The sequence below is a fragment of the Pleurodeles waltl genome, chromosome 3_2 (genome assembly GCF_031143425.1).
Source record: "Pleurodeles waltl isolate 20211129_DDA chromosome 3_2, aPleWal1.hap1.20221129, whole genome shotgun sequence".
In the NCBI taxonomy this organism is placed as follows: Eukaryota; Metazoa; Chordata; class Amphibia; order Caudata; family Salamandridae; genus Pleurodeles; species Pleurodeles waltl.
Genome location: NC_090441.1, coordinates 70,460,612 through 70,479,219, shown reverse-complemented (window position 1 = coordinate 70,479,219; position 18,608 = coordinate 70,460,612). Strand labels below are relative to the sequence as shown.

At 43.7% G+C, this 18,608-nt stretch overlaps 1 protein-coding gene across 1 annotated transcript in view; it reads right to left on the bottom strand.

The window, feature by feature from the left end:
- The window catches only part of HIP1 (huntingtin interacting protein 1), a 375,550-nt gene that overhangs the window by 268,976 nt on the left and 87,966 nt on the right, over positions 1–18,608 (bottom strand). Inside the window, exons 6-7 of the mRNA XM_069226771.1 lie at positions 16,158–16,234; positions 14,699–14,760 (exon numbers count right to left, since the gene is read on the bottom strand). Of these exons, the coding sequence (XP_069082872.1) occupies positions 14,699–14,760; positions 16,158–16,234 (139 nt within the window). The remainder of the gene's footprint in view (positions 1–14,698; positions 14,761–16,157; positions 16,235–18,608) is intronic.

Here is an 18,608-nt window from a genome sequence, read left to right as displayed (position 1 = left end):
GCCACATTTCCTGCAATCATGATTCATGATCTAGATTTACTTCCGCTTCGGATGCTGCATTTTGTTGATAATGCTTTAGCATTGCCATAGGATCACCCTGATTGGGACCGTCTTTTTAAGATTCAGCCTGTCCTTGATCAATTTGTAGGTTGATTTTCAGAGATCTAGGTTCCAGGGAAAGAAGTAGCTGTAGACAACACTTTGGTCCTGTTCAATGGCCGTTTGGTTTTTAGGCAGTACATTCCTAGCAAGAGGGCACGTTATGGAATTAAGATGTATATGCTATCTGAAAGTCCTACAGGATAGGTCTATAATTTTCAGGGGTACACTGGTAGGGATTCCACTATTGACCCCCCTGGTTCTCCCTCCACTTTTGGAGTTAGTGAGAAAATTGTGTGGGAACTTGGTAGAAGACATTTTATCAAAGGTCACCATTTGAACCTAGATCATTTCTATACCGGTGTGCAATTGTTCAAGGAATTGTTCAAAGTGGACACTCTCTAACCGTGAAGATTATCCAAAGGTGCTTGTTGGTTAAAAAAACACTTGAGGGGGCAGTACAATACCTTGTGTGGTGATGAACTTCTATCAGTGAAATTTGCAGGCAGGAGGGATGTCTACATGCTGACTACCATCCATGATGAAAGTACTTCACCTGTGACTGCTTGGGTCAGGTTGCTAAAGTGTGCAAACCTGTGTGCATTTTAGACTAAAATAAGCACATGAGTGATGTAGATAGAGTAGATCAGAGGTTGGAACCTTCCTCTGATGTTATTAAGGCTTACGTTTGGTATAAGAAGTTGGCTCTTTTCTTCCAATTAGCAACCCTTAATGCTTTTGTTGTGATCAAGGATTGTTCTCCAGAATCAAAGATGACATTTGTTCAGTTTCAGAAGTCTGTGATATGCAGCCTTGTTGTAGTGAAACAGGCAAGTGTTCCTAGAGTTGGGAGTGGTGGAGGATGTGGCTAGATGGAAAGATCATCACTTTGCTGATCACATTCCTCCCATACCCAAAAAAAACAATCCCTGTAAGCAATGTAGAGTCTGTATGTGAAGAGGCATGTGGAAGGCGAGACATGTGCTCTGCCCCGATAGCCCTTCTAAACCTGGGCTGTGTGTGCCCACTTCTTTTAGAATGTACCACACAAAAAATAATTTGTGGGAGCATATATGAGCAATGCCTGGTCTATATTGCTTTATATTTTTTGTTCAGCTTCACAGTTGGCATTAGTGTGATGTATCTAGTTAGAGCTGTTGAGTTTGTAGTTTTGTATTTACTTATATTTGGTTTTGTTAAAAAAACATGCGATGGCAGTGTGTGTGGACTGGTGCTTGGCTGGCTTTGTGTATGGACTGGGGCTTGGCTGGCAGTGTGAGACAGCTGGGGCGTGGCTGGCGGTGTGCGAGTAGTGACTTGCTGCTGGTCACTACACACACTGCTAGCCAAGCGCCAGTCCACACACACACAGTCAGCCGGTGTGATTGCTATGTCAGGCATGTGTCCATGCGATAATGATGGGCCCCTGAATGGTGATGTCCGTTGATGTGAGTGTTGTAATGTGCTGGGACCTCAGCTGGAAGCGTGAACGGTCTTGTGTGTGTCATGAATGTAAGGTGCGTGAATGGACTGTAAAGCGGTTGGTGCCTTGATGCAGCTTTACAGCTCACAAGCTGTAAGTCATTGGTTCCGTTTTTTGACTTTACAATTATTAACAGTGCATTTCATTTTTGTGAAATCTCTTAAATTTTAGCTATGGAACAATCACTCACCCCTGTTCGAAATCCAACCAGTATGTGTGTGTACTTGATGAATATATGGTTGTGCAGTAATAATTGTCTTTTCTGTTGTTCTCTGCCATGATGTACATTGTCTCTGCATTGTCTCGCCATGAATGTTGTAATGTGCTGGGCCCGCAACTGGCATTGGGAATGATCTTGTGAGTGTCATGTATGAAAGGAGTTTGAATGGCTTGTAAAGCGGTTGGTGTCTTGTCGTGGCAATACAGCTCACAAGCTGCGAGTCATTGGTTCAGTTTTTTGACCTATCAATTATTAACAATGCATTTAATTGTTGTGAAATCTCTGGTTAATAAAATTTTATATATTGAACCATCGCTCATCCTCGTGCCAAATCCACCAGTACATTTGTGTACCAGTAAAGAGAGTGAGAAGAGAGAGCTCACCTTCCCAAATTACTACCAACAATCACAAGAAGTGAACATGCTACCACGTCTCTTAGTTCTTTGATCTCCCAAACACTCAAATTATAAAAATCATAGTTTTTAACCTTTGCCTAAGGTTACAACGATTAAAAACATGCCATGTTGGTGGGTAATCACAAGACTATTTCATTACACTTCTCCTCTCAGTTTGGAAATTAAATTCGGGAAAAAAAAATGTTCTGCTGTAATCAGGCTCCGAAACACACCTCTCTGGCAGGCCAGGTGTGTTGAGTGGGACCCCAATGATAAAGCATGCCACCAACTAGGTTGGTGGATGAGGGGTCTTTTTAACAAAACGTAAAAGGGTGTTTTTTTCACAATTTGAGTGTTTGGGACATCACAGAATTAAGAAACTTGGTAGCATGCTCACTTCTTGTCTAGGGAAAATCTACCAACTCTAGATATGTTTGAACACTAGACACTCAGGGGAGTACAGGGTGGTGTGCGTCTTGTGGATCACAACACCTTTTCTTGCTTACAATGTGATGCAAACCTCAAAATGTGACTAAAATCACACATTTTCTTTGCATTTCTGTGCCATATTCTTTCAGAAACAGAAGTAAACCACACATTTCCTGCCACCCAGCATACCCCTCGGTCTCCTGATAAAAATGGTACCTCACTATTGTGGGTGCCCAAAGCAGAGTCAGCCTAAAAACATATGAAAAAATATACTGCGCTAAGGAACACGCTTTTGTGTCCACTCAAACTCTACACGCTTTTGGCCCTTACCTGTCGCAGGCACTTGGCCAACCCACACAAGTGAGGTATCATTTTTATTGGGAGACTGAGGGGAATGCTGAGTGGCAGGAAATCTGTGGCTCCCCTCAGATTCCAGAACTTTGTATCACAGAAATGTGAGGAAAATGTTTATTCAGATAAATGTGGTTTGCAAGGGATTCTGGGTAGAAAAATGTGGTAAGAGCCAGACAAGTCATCCCGTACTGGATTCACCTAGGTGTCTAGTATTGAAAAATGTACAGGTTTGCAAGGTTTCCCTAGGGGCTGGCAGAGCTACAGCCCAAAATCCACAGCTAGGCACACTGCAAGAAAGTAGTCAGTTTTCAGTGAAAAAATGTGATGTGTCAACATTGCGTTTTGGGGTGTTTCCTGACGCGGGCACTAAGCCTACCCACACACCTAAGGAACCATTTTTATTGGGAGACTTGGGGGAATACTGGGTAGAAGGCACCTATGCCTCCTCTCAGATTCCAGAACTTTGCATCACAGAAATGTGAGGACAATGGGGGTGATTCTCACCCTGGCGGGCGGCGGAGGCCACTCGCCAGAGTTCCCCCCTCCAGAATACCGCACCGCGGTCATTAGACCGCTGCGGGTATTCTGGGTTTTACACTGGGCTGGCGGGCGACCGCCAAAAGGCCGCCCGCCAGCCCAGTGTAAAACAACCTTCCCACGAGGACACCGGCTCCGAATGGAGCCGGCGGAGTGGGAAGGTGCGACGGGTGCAGTGGCACCCGTCGCGAATTTCACTGTCTGCAATGCAGACAGTGAAATTCATTGTGGGGCCCTCTTATGGGGGCCCCTGCAGTGCCCATACCATTGGCATGGGCACTGCAGGGGCCCCCAGGGGCCCCACGACACCCCATACCGCCATCCTGTTCCTGGCGGGCGAATCGCCAGGAACAGGATGCCGGTATGGGGTGTCTGAATCCCCATGGCGGCGCAGCGAGCTGCGCCGCCATGTAGGATTCAGAAGGGCAGTGGAAAACCGGCGGGAGACCGCCGGTTTTCCACTTCTGACAGCGGCCGAACTGCCGCGGTCATAATGCCCGGCGGGGCACCGCCAGCCTGTTGGCGGTGCCCCCGTCATTTTAGCCCTGGCGGTCGACGACCGCCAGGGTTAGAATGACCCCCAATGTGTTTATTTTAGACAAATTTAGAGGTTTGGAAGGGATTCTGGGTAGAAAAATGTGGTAAAAGCCGCACAAGTCATCTTATCTTGGATTCCCCTGAGTGTCTAGTTTTAACAAATGTACAGGTTTGCTCGGTTTCCCTAGGTGCCTGCCGACCTACAGCCCAAAACCCACCATTAGACACATTGCAAATATCGAGTCAGTCTTCAGTGGAAAAATGTGATGTGTCCACATTGTGTTTTGGGGCATTTCCTGTCACGGGCATTAGGCCTACCCACACAAGTGAGGTGCCATTTTTATAAGGAGACTCGGGGAAACACAGAATAGCAGAACAAGTGTTATTACCAATTGTCTTTCTCTCAATTTGTGTCTTCCAAACTTGAGACAATGTGTAAGAAAGAAGTCATTTTGAGAAATACCCTCTAATTCTCATGCTAGTATGGGTACCCACAAATTCAAAGATTTGCAAACAACTATTGTTTCTAAACTCCATATCTTGCACCCATTTCGGGAATATATAGGTTTCCTTGATACCTATTTTTCACTCTTTATAGTTTACTAAATGAATTGCTGAATACCCAGTACAAAATGAAAACCCTCTGCAAGGTGCAGCTCATTTATTGGCTCTGGGTACGTTGGGTTCTTGGTGAATCTACAAACCCTATATAGCTTGCAACCAAAAGGGTCCAGCAGACTTACCGGTATATAGCTTTAGAAAATCTTCCATAGATGGAAAAAGCTACAGATGAAAGACAGAAATGGCTGTTTTTTTCAACTCAATGTCAATATTTTATTTTAACTGTTTCTTTCTATCAAAATAAAACCTTGAAGGACCTTCACAAATGACCCCTTGGTGAATTCAGATTTTGTCTACTTTTCAGAAATGTTTAACTTTCCGGGATCAACCATTGGTTTCACACCCATTCCGGTCACTAACTGAAAGGAGGCTTAAAGCACAAAACAATAGGATAAATGGGGTATGTCCCAGTAAAATGCCAAAATTGTGTTGAAAATTTAGTTTTTCTGATTCTAGTCTGCCTGTTCCTGAAATATGGGAAGATGGTGATTTTAGCACTGCAAACTCTTTATTGATGCCATTTATAGGGAAAAAAACAGATGCTTTCTTCTGCAGCGCTTTTACCCATTTTCCCCCCAACAAAAACTCACATTTAGCTGTATTTTGGCTAATTTCTCTGTCTCTTCCAGAGGAATCCAGAAATCCGTGGTACCTTTAGAATCCCCAGGATGTTGGGAAAAAAGGAAGTAAATCTGGCGTGGATAGCTTATGTGGACAAAACGTTATGGGGGCCTAAGCGCAAACTACCCCAAATAGCCAAAAAAAGGCTTAGCAGAAGAGGGTGGGAAAGGCTTAGCAGTGAAGGGGCTAAGAGGCAAGGAGAAATGTGTTTTTCAGAAAATCCCTCAAAGATAAGGACCTCAGTTCTGTAATACTGCTTAAAAAAGAATCAGGTAAAGGAATCAGTCCACTCTGGCCAGCAGGAAAGGAAAAGGCTATTAACGTTTTTCTAGATTCACATGCCATGAATCTACTTAAAGTGCACAGCATGTACCCTGGATGGGATCACAGCAACTGTAAGTGGCACAGTTAGCACTACAACAGAGTTACAGTCTGCAATCTGAAGCTGCAACAAAAGATCTAGTCTTTGGCTTTGGAATATAAACCTCATACATCAAAGAAGCAAGAATCTGCCCAAATTCACCAAATGTTCGATTCAGATGAAGAACGAGATCTTTCTCTGGGTTAACCCAAATCTCAGACTAGTCCAAAGGTTAAGATCCTTATGCATACAGTTTTCCCATTAGACGACTATGATTTGTACACACTGTGCCTATTCCATCTGGATAAGATAGGCTGTCACCATGTTGTCCTGAAGAGAGAAGCTAATTTATATCTGGGTCACCATGAAGAGGACATCTGCTTTTAAGCAATGATCCTCACGTCTGTTAACGATTCTGAACCTGCATCAAATGCAATTACCTATTGTTACCACCCCTACCACTGATGGGTCAGTAACACCTTAGGTGTAGTGGAAAGTTTGCCCTTCTTCTCAAGCCCCAATGTAGATCCATTTCTATGTGGTGCCTCACTCCCATAATTGTGCCACAACCTAGAATAAATGTGTGAATTTGAACATTCTTGCTGGCTTTCAGTTAAAGAATGCAAAAGAAAAAAGAATCCATGCACAAAAATGAGTTGAGACACAGAGAGGCAGACTGCAAGGTCCATCGGTCATCTCAGCTGTTATTGTGCCCGAGGCAGGGGAAGATAAAGGTTAAGCATATTCCCGAGGAGCTCAAAATAGGAAAGCAGTTAAAGTTCAGAAAGGGAAACTTCCTTCCAATATCTTGTCTAATGTTCCTAATACAACAAACAAACAGATGATGACTAGCTTGATTATACGGGACTGCATGTGTGTGTTGGACATTGGACCAAGGCACAAAGAAAGGTCAGTAACATGCCATTTGATGCCAAATATCTGTTTGGCCTGGGGATGGGATTAGTGAGACCTACATTCTGACCATATTGCTCCCAATTGTACCATTGAAAGACAACATGTTTTACCCTATTCTGATGATGAGACTGGAGGACGTCCTTTCCCTATTTGTAGAAGGCAATTATCAAGCAACCTACTGAAGGATTCTTGCACATCCAAGGTAAAGAAAATGTCTCAGGTTGTGGTACGTGGCAAACATTATCAGTATGTTATATTACAGAGTTTCAATTATATCAGCACACTTATGATACACAGCTATGTTGTACCCGTTCCTTGAAGAACAAGACCACTCACCCTGTGTACCTACTGGGCTTTAAGGAAATCATTCCAACGTCATTTCTGCGTCTTAGTTCGTAGAAATGTCTCGAGGCTCATATGTTAACATTAAAAGAGGTAGCAACACCAGTTGTAGAGATATACCCTTGATTCCATAATGCAATGCCACTGGTCACAGTCTTGGACAGCGAGAAAGGTGATTAAATTGTTTAGAACAGAAGGACATAATAAGGAGATTATAAGTAGATCTTGCAGTCACCTGGTATGTGCTCCTTCCATGAGACCATGATCGGAGCCACAATCAAACTTTTCAGACAGTTGAGTACTGAGAGGGTCAAGTAACTGCAATGCAGACAGCATACCACAGCCTACACTGCTGTGCACAACAGAACATATAGGCAGGCAAGATTTCCCTACAGTGACCATCTTGACAAACAGTTCTCAGGGCCTTGTTAGGAGGTCCCATTAACCACAATGGGGCTGGTAACAGAAATTATCAGCACCATTGGGACTACAAGGAACACAAGAATGCAACACATTGTAGGTTTATTCCAGCAGTCTGTTTGCCTGCTGAAAGGAAGTGCAAATGGGAAGAAAACATGTAGTAACAAAGCCTGTAATCCCAATACCCCACCGTCCCAGCAACTTCCAATGCCTGCTTCATCAGTAGTTCCTTTGGAGGGATAATGAGGATCAGGGTTAAGAGGAAATACCAGGTCACAAACAGGTCAACTTGTAATGGGTTTCTCATGCTTGGGGACACACCTGGAGGATTTCATAGTCAGAGGGACAGTGGCCGCAAGGAACATTCCTCCCACATATACACCACTGACTGTGGGCATGGGCTGAAAGGCTTAACAACCCCACATATAAGGCAGCGCAAATCTTGATACATACATACTTAAAAACTGGGGTGTGGTCAAACTGAAAACCTGTAGTCTAGTTACAAACAGAACATTTGGCGTGGGGCGATCAAGAAAGTGGTCAATTTAGTCACACAGCATGTTCAAGGAGACCACAACAATACTGCATATACTCTCATCAGAAAACTAGGATACATCCACATCTGGGAGCTAAATCATAGGTGCATTCATTAAAAGCCAAAGGAAAGAATACAGACTAAGGCTCTCATTAGGACTCTGGTAGTCTGATCGCCACATTACGTGGCGGTAGCGCAGCAGTCGGAGCGCCAGCACCGCCACAGGATGGACTGGCGGTCCTAATCCGCCAGGGCAGTGCTGCAAGCAGCGCTGCGCTGGGGATTACAACTCCCCTCTCCGCTGGCGGTTTCATGGCAGTAACACCACCATGAAACAGCTGGCAGAGATAGGGTGCTGGGAGTTCAGGGGGGCCCCTGCACTGCCCATGCACTTGGCATGGGCATTGCAGGGACCCCCCTGGCCAGCCCCCTCTGCCTTGCGGACAGTGAACTTTGAGACAGGTGCTGGTGCACCCTCTGCACTACAGCATTGCCGCCGTCTCTATTACGAGCTGGAGACAATGCTGTAGGACGTTTCCAGCAGGAAACTCGTAATGGGGCAGATGGGGAGGTGGCCGCACTGGCGGCAACCTACGTGTTGGGGCATTCGACAGACAGGCTTTTACTTCTGCTGAAGTCATAATCGACCCCTAAGTCTCTAGGTACCCATAGCTGGAATCAAAATACAATTATCATTATTAGATCAATAGGTATGGGACATTTGTATGCTCTTTTTCAAGCAACACAATAAATAGTCAGAAAATGCACAATATTCCAAAGGATGCTCTTTCTGATTCCACCAAAGTAAGTCAAGCAGCCATGGAGCTCTCATTTGATGAAAACACAATCAAAAATGCACACCAGCACATCCATGTCTTTAGGCACTGTGCCAAGGCTAAGCTAGGCACCCAGACATTGAGTTAACGCACCAAGAAGTATAGCCCCTAATGTCAGAAGAGTTTAGGTATTTAAATCTTCAACAAAAATTTCTGTACATTCTTCTGGAGTAAGAAGGCAAACTCCACAAAGTGAATATGCACAGACAGATTGATCTTGGCACATGTTTCCAATACCAACAAAACTGTTGTATTTCCCAGAGGCTAGAAAATTAGAGGGGGCCTAAAGGGTGGAGCGAAGATAACCATACATCAGAATGGCAGGAATGCTAAAATCAAGAACAAAGATGCTTTAGGTGGACAATAGTAAGATCAATTAAGGGGAACAAAAAGGAGAACTCAAAATAAGACCAATACAGGGGGGGATTGGTGAGGATACTCCAAGAAGAAGAGATCAAGGAATAAACTCCTGATCCTGAAAGAAACAGCTTTAGAAAGGCAAAAGGCGGGAGAACTAGAACCAGAAAATACAAAGGAGGACAAAAGGGAAGAAATGGAGGGACAAAAAAAAAAAAGACACTGCGTGCTCCTTCTTTAACACATTTAGTTCACTAAATTAAAAATACAATGATGAGCCAATACTGGGTTGGCCAGGGATGTTTATTTTAGAAAAGTATAAATTGGGTCACAGTAAGATACAGGCCCTTTTGGGAAGACCAGCACTTCTACAGAATTCATCCCATGCCTTTCGTATGCTTATCAAGGGTTTAGAAAAAGCAGTGAAAATGAGGCAGATCTCACAATAAGTATTATATAGGTTCCGTCCAGTTGAATGTTAGAAGTAGCAGGAGCTACACCCCGATAAATTAGCAAAGACTCAATGGAGTGCACATTACCAACGGGTTCCAAGCACGTGTCTCGAATGCCAGCACAAAAGAGGTTTTGCCTTTGCCTGACTTCGACCCCAGAACATACAACGGGCCTGTGAGGCAGCACCATTGTTATGTTTCTGCTCAGAAATCGTGAAAAGAGAAGCTGTACTGCAGCCTGGGTATGAGATCTCGAGACCTTTGTAATGGTTGAGCAAAGGGCTGTGGCGTCCACAGCCATGATGAGGCAAGCCTTTAGAACTAAAACAAAATCAATTATAATTCACTTTAAAAAGTTACTGATGTGCGACTTCCTTTTCGAAAAAGTAAAATGCCACATATTGACAAAACCGAAAATTAAAAACGATCTTTATTTACGGCTGTCGAATAATCTCTGGTCTTATCTACCACCCCATGCAGACCCCACTCTCTTTACTAATTTCCTACTGTAAATCGCATGCCCGCTGCCATTATTTCTACATTTTCTCTAAAAAAAGTAAAATTGTTAAACTTATGCCAGCAATCTGTCCCTAGGCCCGCACAGCCCCCTACTAATGACATCTAACTTCCAATAAATCAATTAATTCACCGAAGACAAGTGACGTAAATGCACTGAAAGATCTCCTTTGAGAGCACCAAACTAAACTGAATAATCACAAAATTAACCGCACGCCATGGGTGCCTGAGTAGCATGCTACTCGCCTCAAAGCACTTCAAGGCCTATTCTCAAGTGGTAAGCACTAGATAAAGGCAATTACAATCTAATACATGTAAATCGGGGCATCTAGATCTCATAGGGTTAATTCCAGTCTTGCCCATCATGGAGGAGGCAGAAAGAAACAATGCCTTAAGGCAGGACGCAGAGCAGACATTCCAGGGCAGCACAGAAGGTAAGCCAAGAAGCAGGCAGGGGTGTATTTTAAGATAATGGGCAGGTCTGTGCCTCTGAATGGAATCTTTATCTTGTCTAAGAATAGCTAGGGTGCGTGCACATGGAAACGAGATGACATCATGGACCCAGTTTTAGCTTCAATCCATCAGTCTGGGACATTTTGAGCTTCTGCGTGTTTATTGAAAAAAATAATACAGGTTCCTTTAGCTGAAGCTGTAACTTCCAACTTTCAAAATAAAGTCCTTGTTCTCATGACCTTTTCTGAATACACATTACTCCCTTCCTTTCAGGCCCCCAGAGACAAACACTTCTCACTGCCCAGGCTTTCCGGGCAGTCAGGTGAATGGTGTAACTGATTCTGTGCAAACAGCCTGATCCCCTCTGTTTAGAAGGTGGAAGCGGAATAGTGTGTAGCCATGCCCGTCCCAGCAAAGAGGTATATAATTATAAACATATACCCCTGTGCACATAAAGAGACACACAGATGCTGCGCGCGACAATCGGAAGGGGCGGGGCAGTGGGGGGTGTAAATAAAAATTAAAGAAAAAAAATAAAATACTTAACCTCCTCCGTCACGGGCCGGGCGCCGCTCCTCTGTCCCTCGTCGCTGCTGCAGGCACAGGCTCCCAGCCTCCCCGGCGCCCAATCATGACGCTGCAGTCATGCACTCCCAGTCTGCCTGGGAGCCTGTGCAGGCTCTCTCAAGCCTGGCAACAGCTGTCGGGCTTTAAAAAGGCTATTGGCCGGCCCGAGACGAACGGCCAAACATACATGCGCAGTGAGGGGGGAGTGCTGAGCACTCCCCCTCGCTGCTCTTTATCCCCGTGGCCCCGCCACTTTAAAAGAAAAGGATAATAAACAAAGTTTATTATTTTTTTAAAGGTTTTGGAGCTGCCACTGCTGGCGGGGGTCAACGCTCCTCCGCCCTAATGGAGGAGCTGCCCCTGGACATGAACCTGTCAGCAAAGACCAGCACAAGGAAGATGCACTGCCAAGCTCAGCTGTGGGGTTACTGCCCCAAGGCCAATTGCGAAAATATTGAATTATGCCAACCGCTCGGTCCAAACTTTCAGAAATTAGACAACAGCCACTTTGTTATCGATCTCAGCAGAGTACGGATTGGTCCATCCAGACCAGACGTGAGAAAGAGGTGAATGCCCGTACCACGATTACACCAGCAGAGAGGTGAAGGGCTCTGCCCAGCCTGTGGTTACAACCAGGCACACAGACCGTGGGATGAACGCTCCCCCAAAACAACAGGAGTGATGATCTTAAAGTCTCTGTCCACAGTGATGTAAATTCCCCTCCCTGAAGTGCTGTGACTGCACCAGGTTCCTAGTTTAAAACTCTCACAGGCACCAGTGCGAGGAGTGCCCCTGCCACACAAGAAGAACAGTGGTCTAAAACCGCCTGCCTAGACTGTACTACAGTGGTGCCAGCAGCAAGGTGAGTGTCACTGCTGCCACTTCAGAGAAGGGCCTACTGCAACATAACTTCAGACACGTCTGTGCTTTCAGATAAAACCCTCCCTGTGCAGATTGAACTAGCAGATGACCATTCTGTGGAAAGAGGTGTATGCAGCATCAAAGTGAACGCTTTTTCTTGACGTATTGCCTGTCCCGCCTGCTCAGAGTGAAGATATGTCCAGTCATTCAAGCAAACGATACATCGGTGCATCACGATCATTCAGGCAGAACATTCAGTCTTGTGCCCTTCAGCTGTTGAGCGGAGCTTCAACTATTCCTGCCATTTTAGCCACACACTTTGTATTCTGGGATTCAGAATTTTGACTTAACCACTTTAGATAAAGGCAAAATGGCTAAACCGCAAGGTCTCACTCAAAAGCCTCACACATGATTTGGAAGCTAGGTCTGTTCTCTCTTGTGAGTCACTTAAACCTACAGATGGCTAATGCAGGAAAAGACACCGATCCACGTATAGACAAAGACTTGAATCGCTATCCAGATTCTAGAAGCACTAATCTTGTTTGGATGGCATCATTCATCCAGAAATGGTGAGTCGACATTCAGTCAAGCAGCTGCCTCAGCCAAAGGAGGAAAGGATCTAGACACAGTTTGCCTGAACATTCCAGGCTCAGATCTTTATCTAGGGGGCTTCGGAATGCTCAGGCCTGACGACTGGGGTCACACGACATATTTAAGCATGCGGCTCTGGAAGACCGCTATGGCTAATGCCAGCCTTTCTGGCCATCTTCTTACAGTCAACATAAAGGTGTTGTTCAAAAGAAACACCACAGGTGCACGCAATAACTAGGTTTCCACTCCTGGTTTTCAATTTGGTCAGTTTACCCGAGAAGAAAATACCACAGAACGTCTACCTCGACTGAGAAAAGCAACCACCAGCGTTTACTTAATAAAGCTGAGGAGACACACTCAGGTTTCCCAGGGAAGGTCTGCGGGCACAAATGGGTTTATGCTGCCTAGGAATCTTGATGATGAAGGCTACGTGCAAAACACACAGGGCTTTCAACTGTATCAATTCACAGATCAAGTGTTGAAAGACAGACCATATAATGTGCAAAAGATGGGTTATTTAATACATAGGATGCTAGGCTGCTACACACCCACTGCCATGAATCATACTCAGCACAAATGGTGGCTGTGTGCTTGGTTTGAAGAACATAGGTGATCTTCCTTAAAATCCTAAGAGTAAAAAAAATAAAAAAGAAGCCAAAGAGGGTAGAGACAGCATTACCCTGGGTCAGTTAATACTAGTCACCAGTCAACGATCATGCCTAGATTTTAAATTTATGTTACACAACACCACCCTAAATTAGGTGACCAAATCTCAGAGGTCCAGAAGTATTACTCTTCAGTCATTTCTGGATCACCCTAAATAGATGAGACAAAAGCTGCCAATGAACGCTCATCTCATAGTCCTGCCTGATCTGTCACCAGTATTCAACACAGTTGATGATTATTGTTCACTTCATTATTTCTACTTGGGAAGGGTGAAAGCAGGAAAGGTGCTACAATGGTTTTGTCTTTCCGAAGGGACTCAATTATTGAAAATTGGATTCCCTCAGATCTTCAACATTTCACATAAATTCAGGAGTTCTGCAGGGCTCAATTCTTGACTTTATTCATCCTACACATGGGACATTATGGCATAATGAAATGAGACAAGCACATATCCATTACTAATACACTGATGGACTTTAGCTATACCTCAGAATATACTTCAATAGTCTTGATATACCACACCCTGCACGCATCTCTTCATCATTGGTTTATTCAAAATCTTTAAGGTTTTTTGTTTGTTTGGAAACCACAGAAGAAAATTTAAATATGACCAAACACACCAAGAAACTTACAGAGAGGATCATTTAGTTATCATCTGCTTATGAAACTCAAACCTTCCATCCAACCCTTGGACTTCAAGACAGCAGTGCACGCATTGGTACTTAATTATCTTGACGAAGCAAAGCACTACTTGCTGCCTTTCCCAAATCCTTTACTGTGCCTCGCAAAAAAACATCCTCTATGCTGCAGCACAACTGCTATCTGAGAAGTCAGACATTCTTCCTATCTTAAACAAATCACACTGCCTTCCTGTGGTGACATAGACTGACTCTAAAGTGGTATTCATCACACACAAAACTCTTCTCTCCACTTGACCCATCTACATAAAGGACAAACTGACACCACAAAAAAAAATCACAAGGAACAAAACCAGCCTAAAACTAAAAATATCAAACCCCCCAAAAAGCAAGGTTCCAAGTCCGACCATTGCCTTCATTTGGATCCTGGAGCACACCAGGCTCAATCCAGACCTTTTATCTTTTATGAAATACTTAAAGACGTAACTCTGCAGATTACATCTCCGAGACTAACTGTACATAAACCTACCACTTCTGATCAAACATACCGGTTGTTACATTTGCACATGACCTGCTGTGCAAGTGGCTTAAATAAGAAAATATCAAGAGCAAAGAAAAACAGTGAAGGATTATGCTCAAGTAACAACACAGGTAAAGAGGAAGAGTTAATCAGCATTATAGTAGAGAAACTGCTGTATAATATGAAACATTGATCCACATGGGGACTAACAAATATTACTCACACCAACAAAAGAGCAGAACCGCTTATCAACGGTGTTAACTGCAGATGATAGGCAATAATTGTCCTGCCAAGAAGCAGCATCTACATGGCTAATGTTGACAAACTGACAAGTCTAATGCAGCAAAGACACAGAATGGCAATCATGCTCACCTGTCTGGAAGAGATTCAGTTCCCATTCTAGATAGTCAAACATCTCCACTGTCAACTGGAAGCTAGAAGACAGGAAAAGGTAAGGTGAGGTAAGGTTAGAGTGACAATGTGAAAAGAAGTGCTAGGACTGGTCAACTTGTCTTATAATACAACACATTTTGCCTGGTACAGTTAATGTGCTTGATTCCCTCTTCATTTTGTATTTATCATTTACTAACTCATTTACAGCCTGTGTTTATTTAACATGTTTGCTAACTTGTTTATTCATCCTCTTCATCCTGGAGTTAACAGTGCCCTGCTCATTTACTTATTTAGTTCTGACAAGATAGCTCCTGGCAATTTGTAATCTGCCCATGTGTCTCATCATCCTCGTTTTGGCTCTGGCCTGTCTGTTCAGCTCGTTTTGCTCCTCTGTTCAACCAGTGCTGACCTGGCATTCTCTAATTACCCCCAATGCTGCCCTATTCTGGTATTAGTGCTATTCTGTCTCCCCCTCCTACAAAAAGCCTTCCAAAATAGAAGAGACATTGCATTTGAACCAATGAAATATCTTAAGTTCCCCATGCCACAGCGAGAAGCACCCATGGGTTTGTCCTCTGCCTGACTTTCTTAAACTACATTCACTGTATCTGCCTTTTATCACTTGAACCCTGCATCTTCCTCATCTACCCACGTGTGATGCTGCTGCACGCATTTCTAATTTACTTTAAGAGATTTATTTCTACATAAAAAATGCCACTGATGTGTTCTGCTTTGCTTTGTAGCGGCAAACCTTTCACTTGTGCTTGCAACACGTTCAAGTTCCTTATGCACAATCCTAAAATGCCTTCTAGGCCTGATTTGTGCTCTACGAACACTAACAGTATTAATACATAAAGAAAAGGACAGGCTTGCACAAGAAACTCACAGGAACACAAGTCCAAAATAACAGGCACACATTCTCAACATCAATGTGCAAACGGTCATGAAAAAGAGGAAATTTAATGGACACGTGGAGATATCCACTACAGAAACAAAAACACTCTACTTAACACAGACACGGGCCCAAACATAAAATACTAAAGGAAGTAAAGAAGCACACTGAATCACGGGTGTACGTACCAAAGCAAAGGCACCTGCATGCAGGGACGTATCACAGAGATAGAGAAGCATACAGGGCCAATCACAAATATACATAAAGATGGACAGACAGGCAGGCGGGTACACACAAACATAAGAGGAACCCATTTTCCTCCTCACACAGGCAGAAATATTGATTGCAAACATAGACTGTGTTCCTTTGTTCTTGAGCTCATATTTTTCTTGACTTGGGAAGGAAGAGATGAGACTGAGATTTGAACATATTTATAAAATAGTTGTGGATTGTCTTGACTTTGCCATTTCCCAAGGTGCTATCTATACACTAGATGAATGTGTCATCATTAATGTAGAGAGCATTAGGGCTAAACCTTATACTTACAAATTATTGACATCGTTCTCGCCCGCTTCATCCAGCTGCCGGTCACTCATTTGTAGGTTCCCTGGGAACCTCGGGTTCTGAAGAGAAAGAAAAGTCAGTTGAGACCATACAAAATCTAATCTTTCTGTGCAAGCGCTAGAAACCTCCTACTTCAAAGGCTCTTTGGAGGATAAGTTGCAATAAGAGGTCTTAATCATTCCTGTACACTGCTAACACTGAGAAGAGGGAGGTCAGATTTGGATTAAGGGAGTCATTATGAACACGGCGGGATTCCCCGCTGTGTTCATGCTGGTAGTCTAAACACAGACCACCAGCCCGTAGAAGACCCCGCCGGCCCTATAATAAACATTCCACTGGGCCGGCGGGCGGAAACAGTGTTTCTGCCAGCCAGTCCAGCGGAATGCTGGGCCAGGACATTGCCGACTGCTCCACATGGAGCTGTCATCAATGCCGCAGTGTGGCGGGTGCAGCAGCACCCGTCGCGCATATCACTGCCCGTAAATCGGGCAGTGACATGCGCAACGGGGCTGTGCGCAGGGGCCCCCAGAGCACCCCTTCTGCCAGCCTTTCCCTGGCAGGGGAAACTGCCAGGGAAAGGCTGGAGGAACACAGGTTCTTTATCCGGAGGGCAGCGCTGCCCTGTCAGATGCAGAAATCTGCCATTGTCAGGCTGCCTTTCGGCGGTAGCCTGGCGGTGGCAGAGGGCCGTCTGTGGCGGTCTTCCTTTGCTCATAATATGGCGGTCAAGACCACCATGCCGGTGGCGGTGATTTCCGCCACCGCCGGCATGGCGGTCATGACCGCCATGTTCATAATGACCCCCTAAGTGCCAGCGTTTTGGAGCTGGAGATCATAAAACTAGAAATGTGGGTGTGGTAATCAGTCAATGACGATGCGCATCAGCAGAACTGTGTCTGAAGTTGCATATAAAAATACACAGGCATCATAAATGAAAATTTAGCTTAATTTGTAAAAGTGTCTAATATATCAGCAATGGATCAAAAACAGCACTGCAGGTTTCGATCAAATCAAGCTTGCAGCGCTGCAAGAGCTTCTTCTGTATTAACATAGGGGTTCTAAAAGTAAGAATTAACATGCATCAGCAGAACTGCAAATGCATACGCAGCGTGATCTAGAAAGCCTGGGAAATGCATCCGTAGCATGTCAAAATTACACAATCTGATGTGCTACCTTTAGTTCAAGGAGCTTTCATCAGGAGTCATTACACTGCAGCAATTAGATCAGGAGTCATTATTTTGCAGGTAACTCAATCTAATAAGGCTTTAAACTATCTAACATTATATATATAAATATATATACATATATATATCGTTAAATATGCTACAAAGTGAACAGTTAAAAAAAACTAATGTTTAATAATGTTTTATATCACAATTAAATTATTAACTACTTTAAAAGTAAGTAAATTAAATTCATTGACTTAAAAGTTAATTTTAAAGGTGACTGATATAAATATTTGTAATTACATGTGTACACATGTAAAAAGTAATAAAAAACAACTTCAATTTAATGAACTGTTTTTAAATTGTTAAAAAATAATGGCAAGAAATATTTCAAGCTATATATATATATATATATATATATAAATATATATTTATTGCATAGTGGCGGTTGTAACTGTGTAGTTCTAGTTAGGCCAGAGTTTTCATACGAAGAACTTGTGTTTGTGTGCTAATAACTATAGGACCGTTTGACGAACCTTCACAAATCTTTTTCTTATAAAAAAAGGCTCATCTACCGCTAGCTGGAAAGTTTCAGCATGAAAAAGACTCAGTTCAGAGTTTAAACAAGCTGCTTATTTCCTCCAGTATAAATACACACTTTGAAAGTACCACATGGAGCATAACTTTGCTATGAGTGATGGCGTTTTACAAACGTTATATATATATATATATATATATATATATATATATATATATATGGAAAATGTCACTTACCCAGTGTACATCTGTTCGTGGCATTAGTCGCTGCAGATTCACATGTTGTGCATAGTCCGCCGTCTGGTGTTGGGTCAGAGTGTTACAAGTTGTTTTTCTTCGAAGAAGTCTTTTCGAGTCCCGAGACCGAGGGACTCCTCCTCCTTTGTTCCATTGCGCATGGGCGTCGACTCCATGTTAGATTGTTTTCCCCGCAGAGGGTGAGGTAGGAGTTGTGTATGTTAGTAATAGTGCCCATGCAATGGAATGAATAAGTATGTACCAACTAAGGTTTAAGTAATATATTTACAAATGTACAAATGTTGAAGATAACTTCCAAACGGCTACAGGCTCCCGGGGAGGCGGGTGGGCACATGTGAATCTGCAGCGACTAATGCCACGAACAGATGTACACTGGGTAAGTGACATTTTCCGTTCGGTGGCATGTGTAGCTGCAGATACACATGTTGTGCATAGACTAGTAAGCAGTTATCTCCCCAAAAGCGGTGGCTCA